Consider the following 25,909-nt stretch of genomic DNA (forward strand, 5'->3'; position numbering starts at 1 on the left):
GAAGGAGTAGAGAAGATGCAATTGTTTATTAAAAAAAAAAAAAATCCTGTGTTCATTTCCCAGCGAGTCATCCAAGCCTCCTAATTACTTTCTACACGTTTAGAGGAAAAGCTAAAGTCCAGTGTCCTCGGATGTGGACTCCAGCACACCCTCAAGCGTGGTTCCACTGAACAGGTCACTCCCACGCGCCACGGGCACGGGCAGAGCGCCCGTCTAACAGAGATGCTGCCCGTAACGTGTCACACAACATGCACACCGCAAAGTTTAGTTCAACTTTATTTTCCACTGTAACGGTTTTCGAATGATACATCATGCAGTCTGCCAGTGTATCCATCCATCTCTGATAGAATTTTAGAACGAAGATAAAAGACTTATCTCCACGGGATGGGGGAAGGAGGGTTCAGGTCTGCTATCAAGAGTTTAATACATTTCAGCATCGTTTGATGCAATGGCAAAAAATTTCCCCTTGTTACCAGCAAAACGTGTCCACAATTTATTTTTTCCTAAATTGAACACTACTGTAAAGATACATAGAGCCCAGAGAATACACATCTGCAGTACACGTTACACACTTTACAAACTAGACATGTAGAATTCTACAGAATGCCTCAACCCCCGTGGTTCTCCCACAACAAAAAGTGTTTCAATGGACAAGATTGTGAGAGCGAGAGAGGAACTGGTGGAGCGGTGTTCCACCCTGCACAGCGGATGTTCTCCAGTGCACTTCGCAGTTCATACAGGCACAGAGAAGACGAAAATCAAAGCAAGGGTAGATTAAGATTATCCTGCCAATTTATTTTTGGATTCCTTCCTTTTCCAATTGAGATGTACTTCGCTCCTGTTTACACAAAGTCTTTCTTCTCCAATAACAGACATTTGATTAGGCCTCCTTTTCCTTTTGGACCATTTGGTTTAAATACCCATTTATTCAAATGAAAGGATGTTCAGCTTAAAATTCTTTATTTTGTTTATTTCCAAGCCTTATTTACCAAAATTTCACGCAAATGCGCACCTTAGTCCGTTAGGCTTTATAAAATGAAATTTAAAAGTTACTCATAAGGTTCTGTAGGCAGAAATTATTGTATTAAAGTTTTTTTGTGACTTATGTTTTAGTTTTCAGTATATTCAGGATAATCCACTCTCACCCTTGTTGAGTTAAATACAAACTTAAAAATGCGTCAGCCAAGATCTTTCCAGGTTTAAATCCTTCCTTGCTTTCGAGAAAACAAGTCGATGAAACGTGAACCCAAGGACAAACACAAGATATTTGAACATATCATTAAGAGAAGCTCAAGTGAGCAGGAAATACTTTTTAATTACTAGCAAAAAGAACAATATGCACTTTAGTTCCATCTGAAGTACGTTCTCCATTTGTGAACAGTATGTCCACCAAAAGTTGTCCCATGCATGACATTTTAATGTTAAATTTAATTTGCGCTATACAAACCACAACTTTAAAATTAGCCTAGAATAAATATAACACAACATTCAAAGAGCAAAGAAAGTAAGATAGCATCAAGTAGTGGAAATAGCAGGAGACAGGTTTTGATCTCTGCAGAGCAGATGTGTGGTTTTCATTTCTATATATAAAATGTGTAAGACTTAAAAATGGTACAAAAGTTGAATATACAATATGCAATACAAACTTAAGTTGCCTAATTAAAATAGGCTTACAAAACAAGAATCTATATATAAGCAGAGTAAGTTCAATTGACAGAATTAATAATTTCCAATCGAGTAAGTATCTTCTGTACTTCTTTTTGAGGATTTTAGCCTAAGGCATCTTTTCAGCATTTCAGTTACAGAAAGTCCTCCTACAGTCTTGATGTAAAAGTTAACTTGGAGAAACTCACATTATTTTAGCTAGGTGAACTGACTGGCTGATCAGCACTAGCACAATTAAGAGATGTCAAAGCTAACTTATTACTCAAGCTGAAGAAAGCTGTCTAAACTGCCATACAGAACTAATGGTGATGGTGTGAGGAACTTAATACAGTTTTTTAGGCTAATGCTGCATCTACAATATACTTCCAAACCGACCTTTGAATTCAAGAGAGAGAACAAAAGTTTTACTACAACACAAAACCTCTGACAGCAATTAAGTTTGGTATCTTTTCCAAGACAACCGTTTCAGAACCAAAACAAGAGGATCATCAGTTCATAGTAGAAATTTCAGCTCTGAACAGCTGATAAGATAGCACAGAGTAGTTCTGAATTAGTAATTTTATTAAAGATTGCATATGGCAAGTTCACAGTTCATTTTCCTGGCAGTGCACATGCACACAAAGGAAGAAAAAAAATATAAAACTTTGGAAAATACAAAATAAATTAAATACATGCAAATTTGCAACTTCATTAAATATTTTTAGCAAAATGCTCCCCAAAATAGTGCAACATTAAAAAAAACAGTTAAATTACATCCAACTTACTTTGCAACAACCTAAATAATTTCAGTAGAAAAAAAAATCTAAAGTCAATTCACAATCTTTCAAAACGCTCTATATTAACTAAATAGTTCTACGTCTACTAACAAACACGTTCCGAAATTTAAAAAAAAAAAAAAATCAATCTCAAATTAAGTAAGAGCAAACGTCTGCAAAACAAGACTAGAGGGCTACGCTCGGCCGTAACCTTCCTAGAATCCGCGCTTCGTTAAGACGTAACGTTGCATCCGATGCACATCTGACCAAGGAGGATATGTGTGTGTGGCGCAGAAGCGGGAGGCAGGGAGGAGGAGCAGTGGCTTCTGTCTGCCAGTGGAACCTTCCCAGAACGATTCCAGTGCCCCCTTGCTGAGAAGGTGGAAACTTTCTGTCTGGCACGAAAGAGAGATCCAAGAAAGGCAAGCGGTCTCATCCTCAGCTCCGTGCGCACAAGCGTACCATCCGTGGGACGGCTTGCATATTGTAACTTACACAGACGTTCTTTTCCCCTTGCAATTTGCTCTTCACCTCCTAACAAACGTATTCCCAAATCTGGTCTGCAAAGGACAGCTCGAGTGTACAACTCTCACCTCCTTTTGGACTCTCTATCTATAATTTGTTTAAGGTAGGGTTTGGGGTTTTGGGGGAATTTTTTTTTTGTTTCTTTAAGGTAGCATCTGTTCTGGTAGGGGACTGTTCACTCCGGTATCTGAATTCCGGTGTGAACAGATCGGGGCTTGCCGAAGGCATGTGGGAAGGGGAACGGGGGGATGCTTGTCGGCTTTTCCAAGACAAGATTTCTGCAGCATTCTGAAAGTCTTCAAAATTTCATAGAGAACAACGCTTACAAACACATGGCTAGCCATCACACTCCGGGAAAACCCACCACCGCAGGGAGAACTACAAGCAGATCAGATCTTAATTTTAAGATAGGTCACACAGATATATTCATGTAACTACCAAACTTCAAAACCTAGATCTATACTAACAGATTTCTCTGCATCCCGTTTGATCTTTACCCGGTACTGCAATAAAGGTTATTTTATACAGTCCAAAGATTTTATCAGGATATTACAAATGGTTCTTTGGGGAAATTTACTTCTGAAAATGTAAGCAGTAAAATTAAACCATATAGCAGCACATTTTCATCCCCTAAAAATATAAAATAATATGTATATTATACAGTAAATCAGTCATGACAGAGCACAATCACCTGCCTTTGATGGCACTTGGTCACTGAATAATTAATTCTTTGATGCCAGAAGTCGGGATTTACTGATGCAACAGAGGACTTCGAAAAAGCATCAATCTGAGTGTAGAAGCCCCGACCTTACCAGCGCCAAGGGGTCAAACGCAGTCAGTGAGAGATTCTGAGTGGCAGACTTCCTATCCTTACTTAGATGGTTATGTTAAATACATTGTACAAGTATCTGTGGAAGAGTTGAGCTGAACACTTCTGTACACGTGGAGATCCTACGAAGCTCAAAATACCTGGGACCAGTGCGTTGCAGATGGCTGTAGGAAGCGCAGGATGAATAGGATGTGGATCAGGTTGAAGAGGGGGAAAAAAGAAACTAGTGACTTAATGACAGTCCTTAACATGCTAAGTGGAACTGACCTGTCAAAAGAGAGCAAGAAAGGTAATGATTAGTGGATGTTTGAGATTAGAAAGCGCATATGCAATGTGGCAAAGCAACCCTTACCTACACTTCACAGAAACGCGACGCACAGCAACCAAAGAGCCACCATAACAGCGATGAAATGAGTCACATTTTAAAATTAAAACTAAAGCACAGTTTTAACAATTCATGAAATTAGGGTTTCGGTTACTAAGTCTTGGAGAGGAATTTTGTCAGATCTATCTTTCCAGCCCACAAATTGGCACAGTCATAATGAAACAATTCTCTCGATGAAATTCATTCTTTGCCACCTGTAGCATAGCATTATGTCTTGCCTAGATACATCCTTAAACACCAGCTACAGGTCTAACCTTTTTTTTCCCTTTTATCTCTTTGTTCTTTTAATGGGATTTTTCTCTCTGCTGGTCGGCACTTGGATATGCTGAAGACCGGACGCGTGCATATCTTATACCACAAGTAAAGAAAGCAACTGCGGTTGAGTTTGAAAACTTATTATAAAATGAAAGGCTGAACAAATACAAACCCCAAACAATCCTTCTGTTTTATATGTCTCATGACAGAGAGGTGCTTTCCTAATATATGTATATGCACAAACACATATATATAAAATATGTGTTTACAGAAATATATAAAAATACTTTATATCCTGGTAATATATTATAAAACTATACTATATTTTATATAACATATATGCATATTATACAGGCATCTTTCTCACTAATAGTAATTCCATCCTGAAGCAAAGTTCAAGGCACATTACCAAGTACAAAGGTGATTTAAAATTGATTATAAAACATTTGAAACACAGACTTTTAAAAACTCGAGTTTGAATTTTTTTCCTCCCCATTTCTCATTAGCCATATGGAAAGCACCACATAAGTAACTGAACGTGCCTAGCACATTTTAAAATTAGCTTACACAAAATCAGCCTTAAAAAGAGAGATGCGTTTTCCTCAATTAAGTATTTTCTTGTATAGTTATTTAAAAAAAACTTTGTCCATATTCAAGATCAAGTTATAAAAATAAATAAATACATAAATATCAATGCATCAGTGTTTTTAAATTTACCCTAAATTAACAGTGGGAATTGTAGTTAGCTCCTAATTGTCATCCTTATTAACACCTTAAAGGAAACCAGGATGGTTATTAATTTATGCATCTTATTGGCTAGATTAAATATAGTTATTCATCTTGCTCAAGGATGGGGAGGCGCTGGGAACATACCAGAGACTTTAGGGTAAGGGACATACAGACGAGAGCCTGTTTGCACAGCGTATTTCACAAATACAGATCCCAGCACAAGCTGCTTTAATAATTCCAGTAGGCCATGACGGAGCGTTACTGCAATCGTTAGCGTATCTTCATGTCAGTCCTTTCCTTCTCTTTCGAAATGAGGTATCAGACAAGTTTGAGCAAATATTAGAAGGGCAGGACTGGCAGATAACCAGCTTCCTTCAGATTTTAAATACGAAAGCACACACATCATCAACACATCTGCTACTGGTCTGTCTGTCCAAGGTTTCCAGGCAGCGCCTGAGCATCCCCGGTGTGCCAGCTCGCTCACAGGTCTATCGATACCAGGAGAGCATCCTCCAGCCTGCAGCTCAGTCATTGAGAGAGGTGTTGCAAAAACCTAGAAGTCTGCGTAGAGCACCTGAAGTGCTCTCCAACAAAGCCTCGCAAGTGTTCACAGAATCATAGAATCATTAAGGTTGGAAAAGACCTCCAAGGTCATCCAGTCCAACCGTCAACCCAACACCACCATGCCCACTAAACCATGTCCCTAAGCGCCTCATCTGCACGTCTTTAAATATCTCCAGGGATGGTGACTCCACCACTTCCCTGGGCAGCCTGTTCCAAGGCCTGACCGCTCTTTCAGGAAAGAAATTTATCCTAATGTCCAATCTAAACCTCCCTTGGCGCAACTTGAGGCCATTTCCTCTCGTCCTATTGAATATTATCATCCACGCTGTCCCTGAGCCCCAACCCCAGCTGTCCCCGAGCTCTGAACTTCAGAATGAGCTGATTTGTACTAACATTGATCTGGCCACATATTTTAAGCACGAAAAACAATTCAACATAGATTTCTATCACTTAATGCATTTTCTCCCATTATTCGCTTCAGTCTGGCAGTTACTACTAGCATGCTGCAAGGGACATTCAAGTTTGCTCAGACACTGCCTTTACGCTTATTTCCATTTCTAAAACTTATTATTATTTTAGGTTTTCTTTAACAATTTAGAAAAAAAACGTATGAAACCAGATTGTATAGTGACTTTGATAATTTTGTGCAATTTTTGGCCAAAGCTTTGTGGGGCAGCATGAGAAAGAGTCAAAACAATTTGGGGTTTGGTTTGGTTTTTTGTTCCTATCTAAAGCAAAATACATACCATAGTTTTTGCTTTTTTCTTTAATACTTACCTTTTCAGAAACCTGCACTGTGTTTAGTTATATTTAGAAAGTATTCCCATAGAGAGCTTTAAATACGACGATATACAACTAAGCTTTGTAGTTGACCAGCAGAGAAACTAATATGCAACCATCCACATGACATGACTTGCAGCTATTCACACATGGGGAGTGCTGTTCTTTAAGGTTTTGTCAAAATACTTCTCTCCACAAAATTAAAAAACTTCCTAAGAATTACACTGAAGAATACATTTCAACCATTTTTATTAAAACAGAAAAGATTAAACTAAGAACTGACTCAAAACTGTGCTACAGAAATAAACATTTAGAAATCCCCAGGGCCGTCCCCACGAAACCCTGGCATAAATTTAGCTACACGGCCGTAGCAATTCCAGTGCCACCTTCTTATAGAACTACACTGCAACCCAAGCAGGACTTCTGCAGCAGCAATCATCTTGTTAGCTGCACCGACGTGAATTCCCTTTCTGATCATTTCTGAAATCTAGGTTTGAGGTGTGCCCCAGGTAACAAATTCATTGCACTTGTATTTTCAAAAACGTCTGCAATGTAGACGGAGCGAGGAATTATCTCATAGAGATTTGCAGATGCTCCTTGGCCTCCTGAGTCTCCTCTTTAAGCCAGCTACCAGCAATTTGCAATTTCAGGACCACATTTTGTGAATGCCTACATTTCTTTCTCTCCCATCTGCTACTGTTATTCATCAAATGCTATGCTTTCTGGGGTAGAAATCATCTCCTTACATCATGCATGTTGCACCTAGGCAACATGGCCCAAACTGGGCGAAGTCTGATCTTTGTCCTGATTAGCCTCATAGGCTTGCCCAGCTCTGCAGAAGAAATTCTACCAACGAACTTTGTAAAAACAGCAGACGCAATACTGGCTGTTACTGCGGGGGAGGTTATTAATCAATCATAATCACTGACCAGTCTGACAGCAATAAGTGTCTATTATCTTTACTGCGAATGATGAATGAACATAAGATAAATTGCCCCTCACCCTGGTATAAAATTTTCATTCCAGAGATAGGGTACGTTACTTGACAGCAAACATTTATATAGAAACCCCACCTTTATTTCACTACTGTTAAATGAATATAAAAGAAAGTTCTGTTCCAATTCCAGCTGTGTAGAACTGCACCATTCAAAAGCATGGTGTAGTTCTACAGAGCATAGAAATGTCTCAACGATATTATGGAAATAATCTGTATAGAATTTTCCCTGCACAAGTAGTACCTTTATTAACACTCTTACTCAGGCCCCTGGGCTTCATCCAACAAGCTCAGAATTCAGATTACTCTGATACTCCCAAAATCCTTTGGCAGGCAAATAGTTGCAATTTGCCCATAATCTTCTTAACCGAAGGACCAAAAATGATGAGAACTGACCTTCTTTAATCACTGCCCGGCTTAGTTTTCTACATCTTCAAGACATCTTTCTAGGTGTGTGCAAAAAATCTAGAACTTGACTGAGTTAAAAACCAATTATAAAGCCTAAAATATGGTTCTCTGAAGTAGTAATCATAGAATAGAATCATAGAATATCTTGAGTTGGAAAGGACCCATAAGGATCATTGAGTCCAACTCCCACGACATTTCAAATTGTTCCCCTACGTATCATATGTAACACATAATACAGCCAGCCGTTAGACTCAATCTCGAGCAATAAGGAAGCTAGACTGATAAAAGCCGTAAGAGAGCATAACTGTCAATTAAGAAAAACCCCACACATACACACTTTTTAGATGGCTTCATTCCAACCTGTAGGGCTTCCATTTGGTTTTCAGATTTTTTTTTTCTCATTTTTTCAGAAACCATAAATCCAGAAGTTTACCCCATTTCTTCTAAGATCTTCCATCTTCTTTTTCTCCACCCCTATTGTCCATGAGCTCCTCTGCAACATGTTCCAAGCGTGGCCTGAATCTGCTCATCCTCCACCGCCCTCAAATCTAAACCTCAGCATCTAAAACATTTGAGAGGTATTCTATGCCTTCTGATTGCTTTTTATTGACTTCCAAAGCTCTATCTTGTATTACACCCATCTAGTTTTAAGTGTATTTATTTTGTTAATAACTTTTATTAATCTACAGTTGTTCCCTTGACATGTGCCTATACCTAACGTGTGGCGTGTTTGAGCCCGACACTTAATTTCACAGCAGATGGTATATTAAAGGCCCACCCAGTTTAGGCAGGTAGCAGCCGCCTTTTTCCCACAGAGCAGCTGTTATGATATATGTTTGGAAATATTTTACATGCCTCTGTATCACGCTCTTTTCCCTTTGCTCTTTCACAGAGGTGGGAATGCAATGAAGTAGATAGACAGAGGCTATCTCGCTTGCGAGACGGAAAAGCCAATTTCAGTTCAGAATGAACTAATGCACAAAAACACTCAGCAAAGACTTGCCCTAATTCATCCACAGCGAAAATATGTTGCTTGCAGCTATAGGGCTCATGGAAAACACAATGAACAGAAACAATCCGCACAACACAATAACAGCTTGAGTGCGATGTGATGGATGGTTTGCATGCATGCATGACATGAAACATTCTCAAAAAAAAAGAAAAAGAAAAAAACACCCAAGAATGCTGAGTGCCTAAAGGAAACCACATACTATCAGAAGAGAGTCGTAAGACAGAATTAATCCTCAAGGAGGGAAAAAAGCCAAACTTGGAGGGACAGCTTAGCAGTCCACTGGCTGCTTTTCACAGCCACTCACTACCATCCAACTCTTAGTATGCCTGTAACATAAAGTTATCATCTAAAATAATAGCAGATGTAAAATATCTCAGAAATAACGAGCATTTAAAGAAATAAATGGCAGGGCAGGCTACATGAAGCAGTCGCATGGGAATATGCTGCTCATCTTTCCAGGATGAGATTTTTGCTTAGGAAAAACCCTCAAGCCCTTGCAATTAAAGTAAAATATTCCCATTCTTTTCCTGAAGATTGCTGAGTAAGAGTGCAAAGCAGAGGAAACAACAGTAAAGTTTGCCAAATTGTGACACGCAAATTTGGAGAGCTCTGGGCTGCTGCCACTTACAGCTGCTCTACCCCTGTCCCAGGCTGGAATATCACAACATGGAAACACATTCAAGCAAAAAATTATATTGGCAGAAGGAACCTCTGGAACTCTATTTTTATTACATGAGTTTCACACCTCTACGTGTGAATTTCAGTACAGATTTACCAGCGCATTTTAGTTTATTAAAAAAGTTTTAAGTGATAAGTCATTAAAATAAAAATTCTCATCAGCAGCTTGCAAAGCATTCTAACAAGGCACTCCTCACTTAAATTACTAATTTTCACAGTTAAATTATCAGCAAACGACTCCTACTAAAACTAGAAAAAAAAATACTGTGGGTCTTCTAAAAGCAAGACCGAAATATAAGAAAACTGTGAAAGAACAGATGAGTAAGTTACTTTGGTCTTACTTCTCGTCTATTTGGTGTTGTGATAGTAGCTGGAGTTTGACATCCCTCCCCCTCGGATGGCATGGACAGCCGTTGGAGAAGACGCTGGGTAATGACCAGGGCGGATGGGCTTGGCTGCAGAGTAGAAGTAGGAAACCAAACAAGACATTTAGCTTTCACACAAGGTTTTCTACCTCACCTTCTCCTCCAGTACAAACTCTTTTGTTTCCAAACAAGGAGCCGTGCTTGGCAGAGTAGTCTGTAATCTAGCTCTGCGGAACGCAGCATCCCCTTACCTCGGCCAACAACAAATACCTCCATTTTCTGCTTGTGACAGATCCATTTAACCATCCCATGCATGCCCCTCATCTCTGCAAAGATTATGGACTGTCTATACACCACAGGGAAGTCGTGACCCACTTGGTGGTCAGTGATGTACTTTCTATGTCCAATTTGACTATTTATTGGACATGATTCCAGAAGATGCCGAGACAAAGCTATCAATGGCTTTCTACAAGAGCTGGCATGCAGCAGGAAATATTGGGTACTGCCTAATTCTTTCTCAGGTTTTAAGACACCAGTATTAGCATCACCATCCAAAACATTATCCTTCTACTTCAGCAATTCCAACAAATCATTTCAAAAATCGCCCCATCTTAAACACCATTTGATTGTATGCACACATTCAGATCGCACCACAAAGGCATATCAAGCATCTGAATTATATAGGAAGATTTTTGACTCTACACAGTCCAAATTAAATCACGAGGAGTAGTAATCAGGGAAAAAGAGAGGAAGGGACAAGGTCCAGAAAGGCAAGGAAAGAATGAAAGCAGAAGGAGAGTATGTGGGGGAGGAGGAAGAAAGTGAGAGACTAATTTAAAGAGACAAGTTTTCAGGTCACTAGAAGGGCACACAAGTCCCATTATGCCATTTATTTACTGAGTTAAATAGCAGAGGCGCTTTAAACTTTAGGTGGGGCAGATTCTATTAAAAAGTGAAGCCTTTGAAGATTGCTGTGCAGCAGAGGAGAAGCAGACCCTGTGGTTTGCCCTGGACTGCTGCTTTCAAAGCTCTCTCTATTTAAACATGAGCAAACAGACCAACCATGAAGTATGTGAGCAACCACTAACCCTTTAGCTCCATGTCCTTACCAATTTGAGCAGAGTGTGCTCTCCGTGCCATGTTTTTGGCTCTCACAGCCTCCTTAATGCGATCTACCTCCTGCTGGTACCGTTTGCGGTCTCGCATGGCGTTCTCCTTAGCCTCCTTCAGTGCGCTCTCCAGGGCCTTAACTCTCTCTGCCGTAGCTCGAAGTCGTTTTTCCAGCTTAGGAAGCTCACAACGAAGATCTGCATTATCACGTACCAACTGCAAGAAAAGAAGTTTCAAAAATGCCCTGTGAGAAACTATGGGAAAGGTCCTCTTACAAGGAGAGACAGAAAATACCACCTCTTCCTCTTCACACCTTGTATGCTACGAATGAAAGAAACAGGTTTCTTCCAGAAATGACTGTAAAAAGCTTATGTCAAAGAGAGATTTATTTTTACTCCTGCAGTTCATTTGTCTAGCTGAGATACGATATTAATTTAAATTTTCCAGAAAGATCAAAGAACAAGTGAGCTTATTCCATTCAACAAAACTTCACAGATCTGATCCTGGAGGGTGGGGGCTCCAGGACAAACCCTGCTACTACGATATCCACTTTTCTAGACTTTAAGAGCAACTGTGGCAGAAACTCTGCATTTCTTCACAACGCAGAAATCTCCGGTAACGATCACCTCACTATTTCAAAATGGCAATGCTTAAATATGGCTTATAGACAACACAGGGTATCATCATAATTTCATCATCTCCACCAATTATGGCACGCTTACCTACTTGTTCCCTACTCAAGCGTATGGGAAAATCGGAAGCTTCAATGCCTCAAACATCGCTAAGAAATCACTTAAGGCCTGTAGCTATAAATGTGATGATTATATGCAACTCTGATTTCACGCATTTCCTCAGTTAAATACGAACCTGAGCAAAGTCTATCGATTATCGGAATAACATCTAACTTCACATGCAACAATAGCCAAGAGAGAGAACCGATTTTTTCATAAATAAAAAAATGATGCAAACAGTTAGAAAATCCAGCACAATTTCTACTGAACAGATTATACCATTACTAGAAGTCACCAGAAAATTGTTCCACAGGAGTGATTCTCCCTTTTCTGAAGTGAAGGGAAGAAAGTGGTTTAAGTACCACATTAATAATACAGTAAAGCAACAGCACGTATTAACATTCACACATTGTTTGACAATCAAGATGTTTTACACCTGCTAGTCCAGGCTTAGTGCCAGAAGAAAAACACAAAGCTAAAAAAAAATTGTCACAATGTGCTTTTTCTGCAAGTGTTGAACCCTTGTTCTTCGAAATAGTTATGATATGAGCATATCATAACAATAAGAGCAGGATGATATCACATTCAGGTCAACTCCAATGTCATTCTTCCCTCTAAGTTTCTTATGAGCCGTGGACTCGTAGTTGGTTTTGAGTAAATGTACGCTAATGAGAGCTATAAAAATCTGTATCTGAAAACCCAGGAGATGCGTGAACTGAGTGCAAAAAAGGCAAAACAGTAAAAGGAAAAACACTCCTAACATGTCCCGATTTCCACATTTAGAAACTAGGTCTTTAAACCATCTGTTCACTGGGAATCTCAAAATACTGAACCTTAGCGGACACTTGTCATGGTCCGGCACTTCTTGCTTTTTTGGCACATCCACAGGAATAAATAAAGCAAACCTCCGCGAGCGCTGTGTCTCACTGATAACAGGTTCAGAAAACTGCACTGGAGAATGTTATGTCACTATGCAAAAATGAAATCAAAAGCATCTTTACTATTTTGTGCTCCACACCTGAACAGTGGGACACAGTTCAGAAATACTGACATCTGATAAGGGGGTGGAAGCATACTTATTGGCAGAAATGATCCAGTTTTATCTAACGAGGTGCCGCCTAGACATATACACACACCATTGACATATACACACTTCCAGTAAGCAGAGGGTAAGGCTTTTTCCTTGATGTATACCCAAAACGCTTGCCTACCACACATCCCCTCCACCCCCCATTTGCACGGTGGGTACCTATGGTGAAGGGCTCTCCGTAGCCCTTGTCTCTCTGAGCAGCAGAATGGCAAAGGAAACGGGAACTCCATGAAAGAGGGAGGAGAAGAGATGGACATGGCCAGAAATGGCCAACCTCAGCATCCCAGGGAGGCACCAGCCCTTAAGCTCCACAGAAAACCTCTATTTCTTTGCTTTCTTACTCTTCTGGTTGACTCCACTCAAGTCACCTCCAAGGGTGCCTCTAAGCAGCTTTAGACCAGGAGTCAACACTGGGGATACACAATCCATCTAGAAACCAGCCATCAGCACACAAGGTGATAACAAACACTTCACTCTGGTTTTTATGCATTACACCAATACAGTGACGATTAGTCTTGCCAAGACTGCTAGAGTCTCTTTTCATAGAAAAAATAATTGTTCATTTAACACATTCATAAGAAGTATGGGTAGTGGGAAGAGCAGCTCTAACATGAACTCCTAATGCTAAGAATTTTAGTTGAAAACTGTAGTTGAGAACTATTCCTCAGACAATACGTTACCTTCAAAAATTGTCCTTTTTAAACATAAATTTTTTTTTTTTTTAAAAAGGTAATTTGTAATACTGCGGAATAGTCATACATGCAAAGTTTTTCCCATAGCTGAATTTTCAGAAGCAATTACTATTAATCAATGAAAAAGACACAATAGCTTTTGATTTAATGGTAGCTAGGCACCGGAAGGAAGGAGAGAAGGAAGCAAGGAGAGAAGGAAGGAAGTGGAGCCCCTACCTGTTTGTGAACCTTTGTAAGCTGTTCCAGGTTGTTCTCAAGAAAGGAAATTTTCTGCTTCTGCGCAGCACTTCCACCTCCATCGTCGCTATCAAGTTCAACGCTCTGCACAGAGAGATGCAGCATTCAGCAAAGCCAGGCAGAAACTCAAGAGGAAGCTCAGGTCTTTTGTGAATTTAAGCTTCCCAAAGGCAGAAAAGTCTTCCAGAGCCCCAAATCAAAGAGAATTTATTTTACCTGTTCATTTGATATTTAAGAGCCACATTCCCTGCTACACAAAAAATAAACTATTCTTACTGAACAATTTTGGGGGGCATCCTGAACAGGAAAATAGATTTTAGTGGGGAAAACCCCTTTTCCCTCTTTTTTCCACTCCTGGGAGACATTTTTAAGTAATATGGGTTTTCAACCTTAAAAAAAAAAAAAAGTATAAAAACTCTTCCCCACAACTGCTCTAAAGGACTGAAAAGCATTGCAAAGCCTTTGACTATTTACGCAGCTTCTGACTTTTCCTCAACAGTTAAAAATACATTAATTGCTGCCAAATAATAATTTTGCCAGGAAAAGGATGATTAGTCACAAGCCCATAGAAAGAAAGGGCCGCAGCATTCAGTAGCATAAGTTAGTGCAAGTTATATTGAATCATTTCTGGTACCCATCAATACCACCTTTGAGAATTTTGTAACTGAACTGAATTGGTTTGGTTCATTTCACTTAACCACCAAGACTTGTTCTTAACAAATCAGGATCAAATAAAAGCTAATAAACATCAGAACAGCTTTAATCTTATTACTCACTGTTATTGAAAAAGATGATAATCCATTTTGTAACAAGATGCACTAAAGGCTTCCAGTAAAAATTTGCAAGAATACTGCAAAAACGATAAGACTTTAGTTTAAAAGAGTATAGTCTTACTTTTTTAACGCGGGTGGTGAGATCTTGCACAAACAGTTTGCGTAGGTTGTGAAGAGTCTGAAGTTCTCTTGCCTAATAAAAAAAAAAAAAGCACAAACCAGTAAGACATAGTAGATACTCTGGGGTAAAAATTCTCTTCAGCTTTGAGTAGATAATATGACTTTATTGTGATGTACTTATAGAGATGTACCTGCCCGTAGGTATATGCAGCTCACAGACAGGCAGTGCCCACGCTGTTCCCCACTGAAGAGCTCTTGCACCTCCCAAGGTGTTCACCACACCAAAGCTACTTCTGAAAATACGTTGACTCTGTCTTAGGGCGTGGGGAAACAACAGCAGAAAGCTGAAGTCTCACCAATTGGCCACGGTTACACACATCTAGTGACGTGGAAGAGATGGATTCACTCTCTCGCAAACTCATTGGCCCGCCCTGAATGATTACTCACAGGCACTCAACATGTTTAAGTGCTTTTTAAGTTTTGGCAAAAATCCAGGCTTTCCCAGCTTTTATTGTATGCATTAACTTCTCAGGCTAGCGAAGTAATCACCGTAGTTCAGACTGGAGGTGTGACACAAGAAGTGACAACCCCGCACCTACTCCCAGGACGGAAGCACTAATCCATTTGCAGGAAAGGCAGCTCTGTGGATAGGCAGTTCACCCCAACCCCACACTGCACCAAAGCCAAACTGAAGCGAACTGTCTTTCCAAAGTTGGTAAGAGCAACCTTAGCTTTTGCATTTTATGCTTATCCACTCACATACCGGAATTTAAATGAATCGCTCAATATGCTCCACCACGACTACAAGCTTTTGAACTTGAATTTTTTATCTGTATCTCTCAAAAGAAAAAGGCAAAACCGACTAGAAACCAAAAAGGAGACTTTTCCTTCATGGACTACTAGAAACTATACATTACAAGCACAGCTTATTTATGTATGTATGATGTGGTACCCAGTAGAGGCACCGTGTGACTCTAAGTCAAACACAGCTGCAGAGCAGACACCCCCCTGAGAGCTCCCATTCGGGGTGCTGCACCCCATAACTCCCTCCCACGGGACTCCTTCTTTTGCTTCCTCACCAGCCCAGCACTGGGAAGGAGAATGAGTCAAAGAAAAGCAGCAGCTGTGGTCCCACCAAAACTGTTCTTCATCCCTTCCTCCTCAAAGTAATCATCTAAATGACACGCGATGCCCACAGAGCTTGATGCCTCCCCATACCAATGGGCAGGGAGAAGCCACCATTTGGCCTTCGATGGCTCATGTTTTCCTGTAATTCGCTATCCTTGATTTTTAATTCCTGCTGCAGTAATTACTAAAACTCTAACAAAGTGAATAAAATTTTAATGTAAGGTAGTTCAAAGATGTTTATTCAAAAATTAAAAAAATACCATATGGGTTTCTGCAAGTTGATGGCATCATACTGCCTAACTCTGATTTCCAGCTGCCTTACTTATTCAATGTACAGGGCAAATCAAGTCTACATGCAAGCTCTATAAGTATCTGACGAGTACAGTTCATATCAGAAAGTTTGGTTAAATCTGTCCTTCTCCTGAGTTTATTTTAATAAGGCTTATGTCTGAGGAGCCATCGGGAGCCAAAGCTGAAAGGACCCAAATAGTTCGGCTTCAGTAATCAACGCCAACTGATCCTGAGGCCACTATAAGCTTAATTTTTAAAGCATCACACAGAGGAGAAAATCCTGGTTTTGAGTTAAGAACCATGTTAACACCAGCAAAAATCACTGTATGATGCTCCTAAAACCGCTATGGTTTTGACCAGCTTCTGAGATCTTTGAGAAAGCTTGCATGTTTTACAGACAGATAAAAATGTAGCTTCAACAAAACTGTGCAGCAACAGCTTCAAGCCTGAAGCCATCCATCATAGATTGCATTTTTAACATTGCATGCACAATATCGTATTTCTTTGTAAGTTGTTACACTGGTCAAATTAGAGGCAGGTATGTATCACCTAACTGTAGCCACACTGTTCAGTATGTTGGTTATTTTAGGTGATTTAAAGGAACAAGGACAGTGAAACAGAGTACCAGTAGACTTAACAGTGATAGCTTATTCACAGGAAGCAACAATAATAGCATTTAATCTTAAATTTTAAAATTCAATTTCATGATTTGGCAAAATGCACAAATTTTGATATAAATTGGTCATTTTCTTGGGCACAGATACAAGTGTTTTGGTAATGCATCAGTGGTGAAGACCTAGAGGAAAAAAGCTCAATAAAGTGTAATTAAGACATACCACTGTTTCCTCCAGCCCCTTAAGATCTTCTCTTGCTTGTTCCCTTTTATCATTAAGCAGTCTAGAAAGATCACATTAAACACAAATCAAAAATGTTGAAGTCATGTAAGACAGAAAAGAATCAATCAACATTCACTTTGAGTAGAACATCTGCAGATGTGAGCAAATTGTACATCTCTCTGCATCTGTAATTATGCTTTCAACTGTCCCAAATATGCAGTTTTCTCACATGGAATGGCTGAGCCACCATCTCCATTTTTTGTGTCCACACATGAAATTTTTATCTCTCATTTCCAGGAAAGGCTTTTACTCAGACATCTGATTTATTACTTAAAAAACAAAACCAAAAAAACAAAAAAACCACCCAAAACCCCCAACTTCTTTCTAGTTTGTTTTGCTGTGCATTAAGGAATGAGGCATTTAACACTTGCTATGATATTTCATAAAATCAGAGCTTTAAAAAAAACTTTTTTGGCAAGTATCAAATCCAGTATTAAATATAGTGGATACTATGATATAAAAATACGGAGTAATTGGTAATCATTTATTAGTACTGCATGTTGGCTTTGTTATGGAAATTATATTTTCCTCGTGAATATTTCAACACAAATGCTTCTCACTAGGACATTTCCTGTGGACACTTTAAAAGACACCATATTCAAGGACACCAGATGAGAAAACTGTTGACTTACATGAGCTTTTCCAGTTTCATTTCTCTTTCCTGGTCCTCAATTTTTAATTTATCATAATCAGCACTCAGTTTCTCTTGTTCCAGTTGCAGCTTCTGATTCATACTGGATTGTGAAAGAAAGAGTCAGTACAGCTCAGTCCTGATCCCCATAAACAAGGGTGGGTAAACCCCCATAAACAAAATGGGGTTAGACAGAGAAAATAAAGCCGTAACTCTGTACTGAAAAATTCTGAAAGAAATTAAGCATAACGAATCTGAAGAACAGTATTTAAAAATATTGGAGAATTAAATTCAGTGGCTTGCTTCCTTTATCTTAAAGGACACAAACTGTTCTTGCAATCTTTCTGTCCCGCTTCCTCATGTTTCTCATTTCCCTTTTATTAGTCTTTGGCCACACAATAAATATGATGAAGGAATGAACACTACATCTGGATTTTATGAACAGTGACAAAAAGAAGAATACAGAAGCAAAGAACTCAGTTTTCCAAGTGCTGGAGTATCTGACTAATGGAGTTACATTGCTGTGTCAGGAAGAAATATTAAGGGTGTGAAAATGGGACATGTTTGAGTCACCCAGACTTGCAGAAAGTCTGTGGCAGGACTAGTAGCTATAAGAGGCCCTCAAAACCTTTATCTTTTAAAATCTGTTTTCCCCCAAGCTGCTCTGACCTGCAGGTGTAACATTATTCTTTCTTTTTCCTCTCTATAATTTTATGGACTTGTTAAAGCTCCACAACAAAGCACTAGGCATTATAATCCACCGTGCAAAATAATTAGAGAGTTGGCTGTTGCATGTAAGGACACTACTTTCTGTAAGACACTGAAACACACAGACATCATTAAAACTAACAAAACAACCCCAAAACATCCCTACAGTGTCACAGAACAGAACAGGAACAGAGAAAGGGATGGAGCGAGTGAACATACTCCCTGATTTCATCAATTATTTTCTGCTTCTCTTCAATTTCATCCCTCAGCCTGGACAGCTGCTTCTGGTGGGCTTCCCTGTGACTCTCCATCTGCTGCTCCAGTGCCTTCTGCAGAGTGCAAAAAACAGAGCCATAAATGAAACAGAAACCAAATAACACACAGCTAAGCTTCCTTCTTCCCTATCAGCTAAATCAACCTATCTTTCTGGATTTGAGTGAAGCTTATCAAATCAGGTGTCATGGTTTAACCCCAGCCAGCAAATCAACCCCACGCAGCCACTCGCTCACCCCCTGCTCTGGAGGGATGGGGGAGAGAATCGGGAGGGCACAAGTAGGAAAGCTCCCGGGCTGAGATAAAAACAGTTTAATAATGGAAATAAAACGAAGTAGAACAGTAATAATAACAATGATAACAACAACAACAACAGAGAATACAAAGCAGGCAATGCACAATGCAACTGCTCACTGACCGCTGACGGCGTGTCACGAACGGGGGGCGAGCCCCCTCTCCCCCCTCCGGTTTTTATACTGAGCATGATGTCACATGGTATAGAATACCCCATTGGCCAACTGCCCCGGCTGTGCTCCCTCCCCCACAGCTTCCCCTGCACGTGGCAGGGCATGGCATGCCGAAAAGAGAAACCAAAAGTCCCCGGTGCAAGCACCACCCAAAGCATCAACGGGCCATCAACGCTCCTCTCATGCCAAACCCCAAACACAGCACACCCCAGCTACTGGGAGGAAAGTTAACTCTGTCCCAGCCGGAACCAGGACATCAGGTTAATTCAGCAATCTGCCTGGGAGATTTTTCTATGATTACAAAACTGTACATCTACTCATCCAAGCATTTAATTCAGACAGTTTTTAGCAACCGATGTACACCAATTTCTACTCATTTTCGTGCAAAAACTACCGCATGTGAAAGCCAGGGTCTTAGCATATCAAGTGCCAAAAGTGACACTGTTTTTACCAGTCCTCTATTATTTCACCTGTTTATTCACCAAGAAAATATGTGTACAGCTATACCTCTGACAGAAGTAAAAACCGAAACACCCTTCCCAAGAATTGTTTATCCACAGCCCTGTTATTTAAATTCTAGGATTAGATATATCTCAAATAGTAAGAAAAACTCAATGCATCTCTTTAGATTGCTAATAAAAAATTTGCTTTTTTTCTTCTTCCAACTGTAAGTAATAACTGTACAACTGTTTTAGTACTTTAACTTTTTATAATGGAGGTAAAAGTTCTGAAGCTGACAAACCTCTATCACTATCCTGGTAAAATTGAATTTTTCCTTTTCTGCAATTTGCAACCCCATCAGGAACACAACTCACACACTATTGCCTAACATTTCTTTGCATTCCAAAGGAAGAAGAAAATACCAGAAAACAGGTTTATATTTCATTATTATTTCAGGGAGATAATCAGAATTCTTGCCAAATTATTTGGGAAAGTGGACTCTCTTTTATCAAATTTTTTAGTACCTAAATTATATTAACCCCAGTAGCCTGATTCACTACTTAGCAAATTGACTTTCAGCAGGGTTCCACTGGCAAAAAATTAGAGTAACATAGAGGTGAATCAATATCATTTTTCAATCTTATATAACAAAACTGTTCTCAACTATGGACGCAATATACTGGGTCTTATATTTTGGTCCTCTGTTCATGTAATTTGAGGAACTCAGGCATCTCTAATTCAGCAAACACAATCCACTGAACCTCTCCACTCTTTGAAGTTGGCTCAGCTTACAAACTGGTCTCAGAAGACGTGCTCACCTCAGATGTTCAGACTAAAACTTACTTTTTCCATCATCTGGTCAACAACCTCAATACTAGCAAGTTCTCTAATTTCACATTGCGAAGGTCAATTACACGAGGTCAGGTTTTCTAACAGAGGCTGGCAATTCTGACAGAGGCTGGAATTGTTTTCTAAAAACACACAATGTGTACAGGAAGACAAAATTACACCCTAATTATCAGCTTAATGAACGATCTCACTTGGAAACGCCTTCTAAAATTGCAGCACACCATACTACCTTCATCTCCTCTGCGTCCTGAAGCCGGGTCAGATGCTCCTTCTCCTTATCCTTGAAACTGACTTCGTGCATTTTTTCTGTTTAAAGTTGGAGACAGTTGAGAATTAACGGCACAGTTCCAGGACGTGCTACATCCAGCCATTTAAAAAAACCCAGTTCCTCTTTTTACAGGGGGCAGCAGGATCAGGGGAGACAGCTTTGGAGGGGCAGAAACGGCCATGGTTTGCAGTATCCAACCTGTGACCATACTGCCCAAACCCCCTTTTCCTTTACTAACAGCCCACATTGTTTTCAGCCCACCCAGCACCTTTCCAACCTACCCTCGTCTCCTTACAACCCTACGTGTCACAATCCTCCTTGTCCCCTTTCACTTTCTGCTGGGAAACGGTGGCCTCCAGAATCAGGTCATTTCTTATGAGTGGGATAGGAAGATCAGGAGATGGAATAAAAATTCTATTCTAAAAAATGCAGGAGATGTTAAAAAATAATTAAATCTTGTCACCACCTGCTGCTCCCAGAGTGAGAGAAGATCCCTTGTGCAGAAATCCAGAATAATGTTAAGGCTACTAGGTCATATTGTAATTGTACATAAAACAGGAGCTTAGCAATGCTAGAAGAACTGCTTTTGATACTCCACATTAAATCAGAAGAGGAAAAAACAGCAATTCTTAAAATGAAGTCAGCTGGATCCTACATAGGAGCTAGGAAAGACACACCTTTTTACTCGATCCTAAGGGAAGCAGCTTCCTTTTGAATGGGGCAGAGCATTTGCCAGAGGGACAACTGAAATTAGACAGATATCCAAGAATTTTACAGAATAGAGATTTAGCAAGATTGATTGGTGCTGTTTGGCTAAAGTATTTGGTTTTTTTTATTTCTCACATCATTAAAGCACAAGGTGAAGCTTGTCATAAAGTTTTTGATTCTCTCGAAAAATTAAGTTTCTCGGTATTTTGTGAAAGGACTAGGCTGAAAGGGATAATTCTGGTTTTATCTGAAGTGTAATGTATTACAAGGAAGTGCAATGTGTTAAATATTCTGAATCACAATTTTATGTCTTCACCGCAAAATGCCAAGCAGACAATAAAATGTTGTAGGACTATTCTACATACTCTTCAGCCAACACTGAATTTTCTAAGATATATTTAGTAAAAGAGATGACGACCACAAGACCCAATGTTGTACCTTGAGCACGTAACTTGGCAAGTTCTTCATTGAGAGAGTCCTGTGACTCTTCCAGCTGCCTTCTCTTCTGCTCCATATTTTGCATGTAGTCTGTAAGGGACTTGATCTTTGCTTCATGCTTTAAAGACATGGGAAATAGCAATGAGATGTGAGTACCACAGCTTGTTACCTAGGAATTCAGGTACTGTCCTACATAAAGGAGGAAAAATAGAAAGCTCTTCACATCCGGAGCTGATGACTAGGAGAAAATACAGCAAAAGATCTGAGAAGGAGCTAACGGACCAAAACAGACCGTATTTTTAAAGGTCACACTTAGCACCCCAAGACATATACTGAACAGCGCAGATGGTAATTCCAAAACATCATGGGAAGCTCATGACTTGGTGTTAAACGAATAGCAGCAGCTTTCTAAAACCAGCTGGACACTGGGCTTCTGAGGTGGCTTCCTGCATGCTTCAACCTGCAGAAGCTCAGATCAACTTTCACCAGCCACCCTGACAATTTGTTTCTTGCTAACGTTCTTTTGAGCTAGAAGGGTTTGCGTTTAAATAGAAAATAGTGAAGCATGTATTGAAAATATCAAAAATCGAACTAAAATTTTCTAATTTGGGGGTAAAATTAAGATACTGTCTGGGAATTATTACATCCTATTAATAAGGCCACTGAAGCATTTGTGGTTCACTGTTTTTAAAGTTCACCTCGGCAGAGAGGGGTTGAGACCCCTGGGTTGGTGCTGCTGTAAAGATGAGACTTGGAGAGGAGTAATCCTTCGCAGGAACTACAGCAGTTCAGACCCTCCGGGCACCGAGGTCTCCAGGGGGGAAGGGCGCGTGCCCGGGTTGCACGCTTTGGGCAGTAAGTCCTCCGATAGATTCCTAAACCTGACACGAAATTTAGTCAACTCCCAGCTTGGCTCCAAATGTTCCAGCTCCAAAACGGAGACTCTTGGTACAGCACGCAGCGGTGATCACCATTTTATGGATCAGCTTAACACCGTAACTGTGCAGCCCTGTGATGTGGCGTTGTCGCCGCTAGTAACCGGCCGCCAGCTTTGTACTGAGTTTGCAAGGCCTCAGGACTGAGGCGTGCCAGGATTGCTCTCTCTGAGCTCTCCCTGACCTGCCTTGCAGCTTTTCTTTTCTTTTTTTAACTTGGTGGCTTTATAGAGAAAGATGCATTTGCTCATTGACAAGATTTTGAGCATAACAACACCCGGTTTCTTCCCACAGACGGGCCTCTAGTTGTAGAGCCTCCAGAATGCCAAGGCAGGGTGAACACCCGCTTAAGAGTATTTCTGCTTCGTTTCTTCGCCGCATGAACATACAATACTTGGATACGTCTCTCAAATCCTAAACCTCCAGTCTCCTGCCTGTAAATAGGTACTGAGGACAGCAGTTAGGTCGTGCTTGTGACAAGCTCTGAGCATCGAAGCGCTCTGTGGTTCCAGTGTGACTACAGTGCGAGAGGGCAAACAGCAACCCCGCGGAGGCAGCCGGCTGCCTTCCACTCACTCCCTCACCGGGTCAGCGTAAGCCAACACCACGGCTGAAAGAGGCTCGTCCCACCGAGACTTTTACTCCCAGCCCTGCGTCCCTGCTCCTCTCCTGCCAGCAGAAGCATGCATCCAGCTGCTTTGCGAGTCAAGCCTTAATCTGCCTTACTCATGCAAGTTGCCAAGGAAAGGGAGCAGCACGGGTTGGCAGGATGACCTCCTTCAGTGGCCATGCCAGCCCAGGGTCTACTTTAAGACAAGATGAAAAGTATAGTTTTTACTGAACGTTTCTGGACAGCCTCAGGACTCCAGCCTCCCTGTAATACTAAGAAGCACACTTCCAGCGACAGCTTTACTAAGTAGAACTTAGTAAAGACATTCTGCTGCAGGACAAGAGGCTCTCCTTGCTCCAGGTTTTCTTAGACTAACTGGTAGCAAATGAAATACAGTAAACTGTATCGTCTCCTCCCCTTCACACGTCCACTTCAAAGCAGCTGAGCATGTCAAAGCAGTTCGCCCCCTCTCCTGCAGCAGGCTGCAGCGAGCATCACTGGTTGTAACTGCCGCCTACTGTGAAGCCCTCCTACCATCTGGACTTCTATCTTATACAGTAATGTTTTCCATAATGTATTATTTTATATATTGCTGCCTAGTTACCTTGGTAGCATACTAACAGACCAGATACCGGGGGCTCTCTGAATATTTTGCTAGTGAACCATACAATCACTGCTTCCTTTCTCAGGTTGCTTTTAAAGTGAAGGTACAAGATACAAATTCGTGCCGAGGAAATCACTCCAAGGAGGATCTGAGGGGGAGGAATGGGAGATGAGAGAAAAAACAACAAAACAGACAAGAGAAACACCACTCTGCTCCCTTAAGTCTCATTTCTTGCTCCTAGCACACACATTTCATGAGGAAGGAGGCTGAGAAAGTCATCAAACCTTCCTGCAAAAGGACAAGGAAGGAACAAACATACTTGTGAAATGAGGAGCTGGCAAGCTGCAAGCTCCCTCTCGCTGGCATTCATCTTCCTGTTGGAGTCTATCTGGGCGCTCTCCAACTGCTTGCTGCGGTTCACCAGAGACTTCACCTCAGACTTCATCTTGCTGATGTAAAGCCGTGCCATGGTGAACTCCTCCTCAATCACCCCGTTCACATCTGCTAACTAAACACACAGAAGATTGCAATCTTCAAGGTGTGGTTCTTACAGGTAAGTCAATGCAAAGCAGTCTTCCTGCTGTGAAACTCTTGTCTAGAGCTAGGAAGCCTCTGTGAAAGCACAGCAGCACTCAAGGAGTTCCCACAGACCTTCAGGTCACCTTTAAACACGTTATACCACTCTGTTTGTTACAGTCTTCACTGATAAGCCTCAAAAGTGAGAAGTTAAGGCTTGTGCTCACAGTGTGCTTCATCAACTTAGTGGTTCAACATCTAAAGTAATCAAGCCCGCCATCATGGCAAGAGCATATTTTGGAGAACCTTCTCATGTCACCAGCACAGGAAATTTTCCTTCTTTCAAACTGCTAAAAGCTAAAGGGCATTTTCAAAGTACTCCTTAAAGAAGTCTCCTCTTGAAGGGTTGTGCTTCTTCAATAAGGAGCTGTAAGACGGACACGGGTCTGGAAATCTCACCTGGCAAGAGAAAAGTAATCGCTCTCATCTCTAAATCATTCTATTTATACATCATTTCCTTCCCTGGTTTAAGGTGGTGCCTTTTATTTGTATGTCTTTCTCTTCATGATTATTCTTCAACTACTTAATTCATGTAACGCACTGACGAGCTGTGAAGGTTCTCGCGAGCGTATGGCTAGCAACTTCATCTGCTTTTCGCCTTTTTCCCAGCACTGCCAAGGAGAAGGTAACATGCGCTGTATCTTCTCCCAACAGCCTAAAAAATGAGACTGCTTCCAAAACTCTCAGTCTGGTCTGAAATTAGAGACGCTTTGAGAAGATGCAAAGTGCCAACAAATTTGAAATTATTCTTCTAAAAGCTTCTCAATCTGGCCTTATTTACACTGACAGCTGTCCTGTAAAATGCTGACATCTTAGTTACTATAAAAATTTGTATCGAACAGCCTCTGCCTCCATTTTCAAAGATTTCCTTTTATAGTTCCTATTACAATGGCCACCAGAGGTTGCTGTAACATCTAGCAAAGTCTGGTCTTGTGCTCCTGGCATCTGCGTAACCACATCGGACAACAGGGATCATGTCCTCTGCAGTAAGAGCGGGCTGGAGCATCTGTTGATCTAAGGGGGCTTTAGCAGGACATCAACAACTTTTAGTCAACTCAAAGCACTCCAGCCACACATACTCACTTTTAGCTTTGAATGTTCAGGAAAGTTCATTGCTCAAAAACTGAGAAGTGAACTTAAAAGCAAGAAAATAGTGTGCATTGCAAGGAATTTACATACATCTTGAAAATTAATTTCTTATCCAGTTTTAGCAATTGCTCTTTTTCATGTGGTTTTAAGTGGACAGGTAAGATGGCATTAATATCACCAGGAAGATTTTCCAGGCCATGAAGAGCTTCCATCAGAGATGTGCCATTTAGCAATGACCGTACAAATACCTTCTCTGAGACTTAGCATTTTGCTAATCTACAACAGGAGAAGTGTGACAAA

General features: G+C 40.5%; 1 protein-coding gene across 1 annotated transcript in view; it reads right to left on the reverse strand.

The window, feature by feature from the left end:
- Positions 1–266: 266 nt before the first annotated feature.
- The window catches only part of KIF5C (kinesin family member 5C), an 87,771-nt gene continuing 62,128 nt past the window's right edge, over positions 267–25,909 (reverse strand). The window contains exons 16-26 of the mRNA XM_075152680.1: positions 24,264–24,452; positions 21,796–21,913; positions 20,611–20,687; positions 18,571–18,680; positions 17,645–17,746; positions 16,953–17,013; positions 14,699–14,770; positions 13,784–13,888; positions 11,054–11,270; positions 9,921–10,034; positions 267–4,041 (exon numbers count right to left, since the gene is read on the reverse strand). Of these exons, the coding sequence (XP_075008781.1) occupies positions 9,928–10,034; positions 11,054–11,270; positions 13,784–13,888; positions 14,699–14,770; positions 16,953–17,013; positions 17,645–17,746; positions 18,571–18,680; positions 20,611–20,687; positions 21,796–21,913; positions 24,264–24,452 (1,158 nt within the window). The 3' untranslated portion in view covers positions 267–4,041; positions 9,921–9,927. The remainder of the gene's footprint in view (positions 4,042–9,920; positions 10,035–11,053; positions 11,271–13,783; positions 13,889–14,698; positions 14,771–16,952; positions 17,014–17,644; positions 17,747–18,570; positions 18,681–20,610; positions 20,688–21,795; positions 21,914–24,263; positions 24,453–25,909) is intronic.

Source organism: Calonectris borealis, chromosome 6 (assembly GCF_964195595.1).
Source record: "Calonectris borealis chromosome 6, bCalBor7.hap1.2, whole genome shotgun sequence".
NCBI classification, from domain to species: Eukaryota; Metazoa; Chordata; class Aves; order Procellariiformes; family Procellariidae; genus Calonectris; species Calonectris borealis.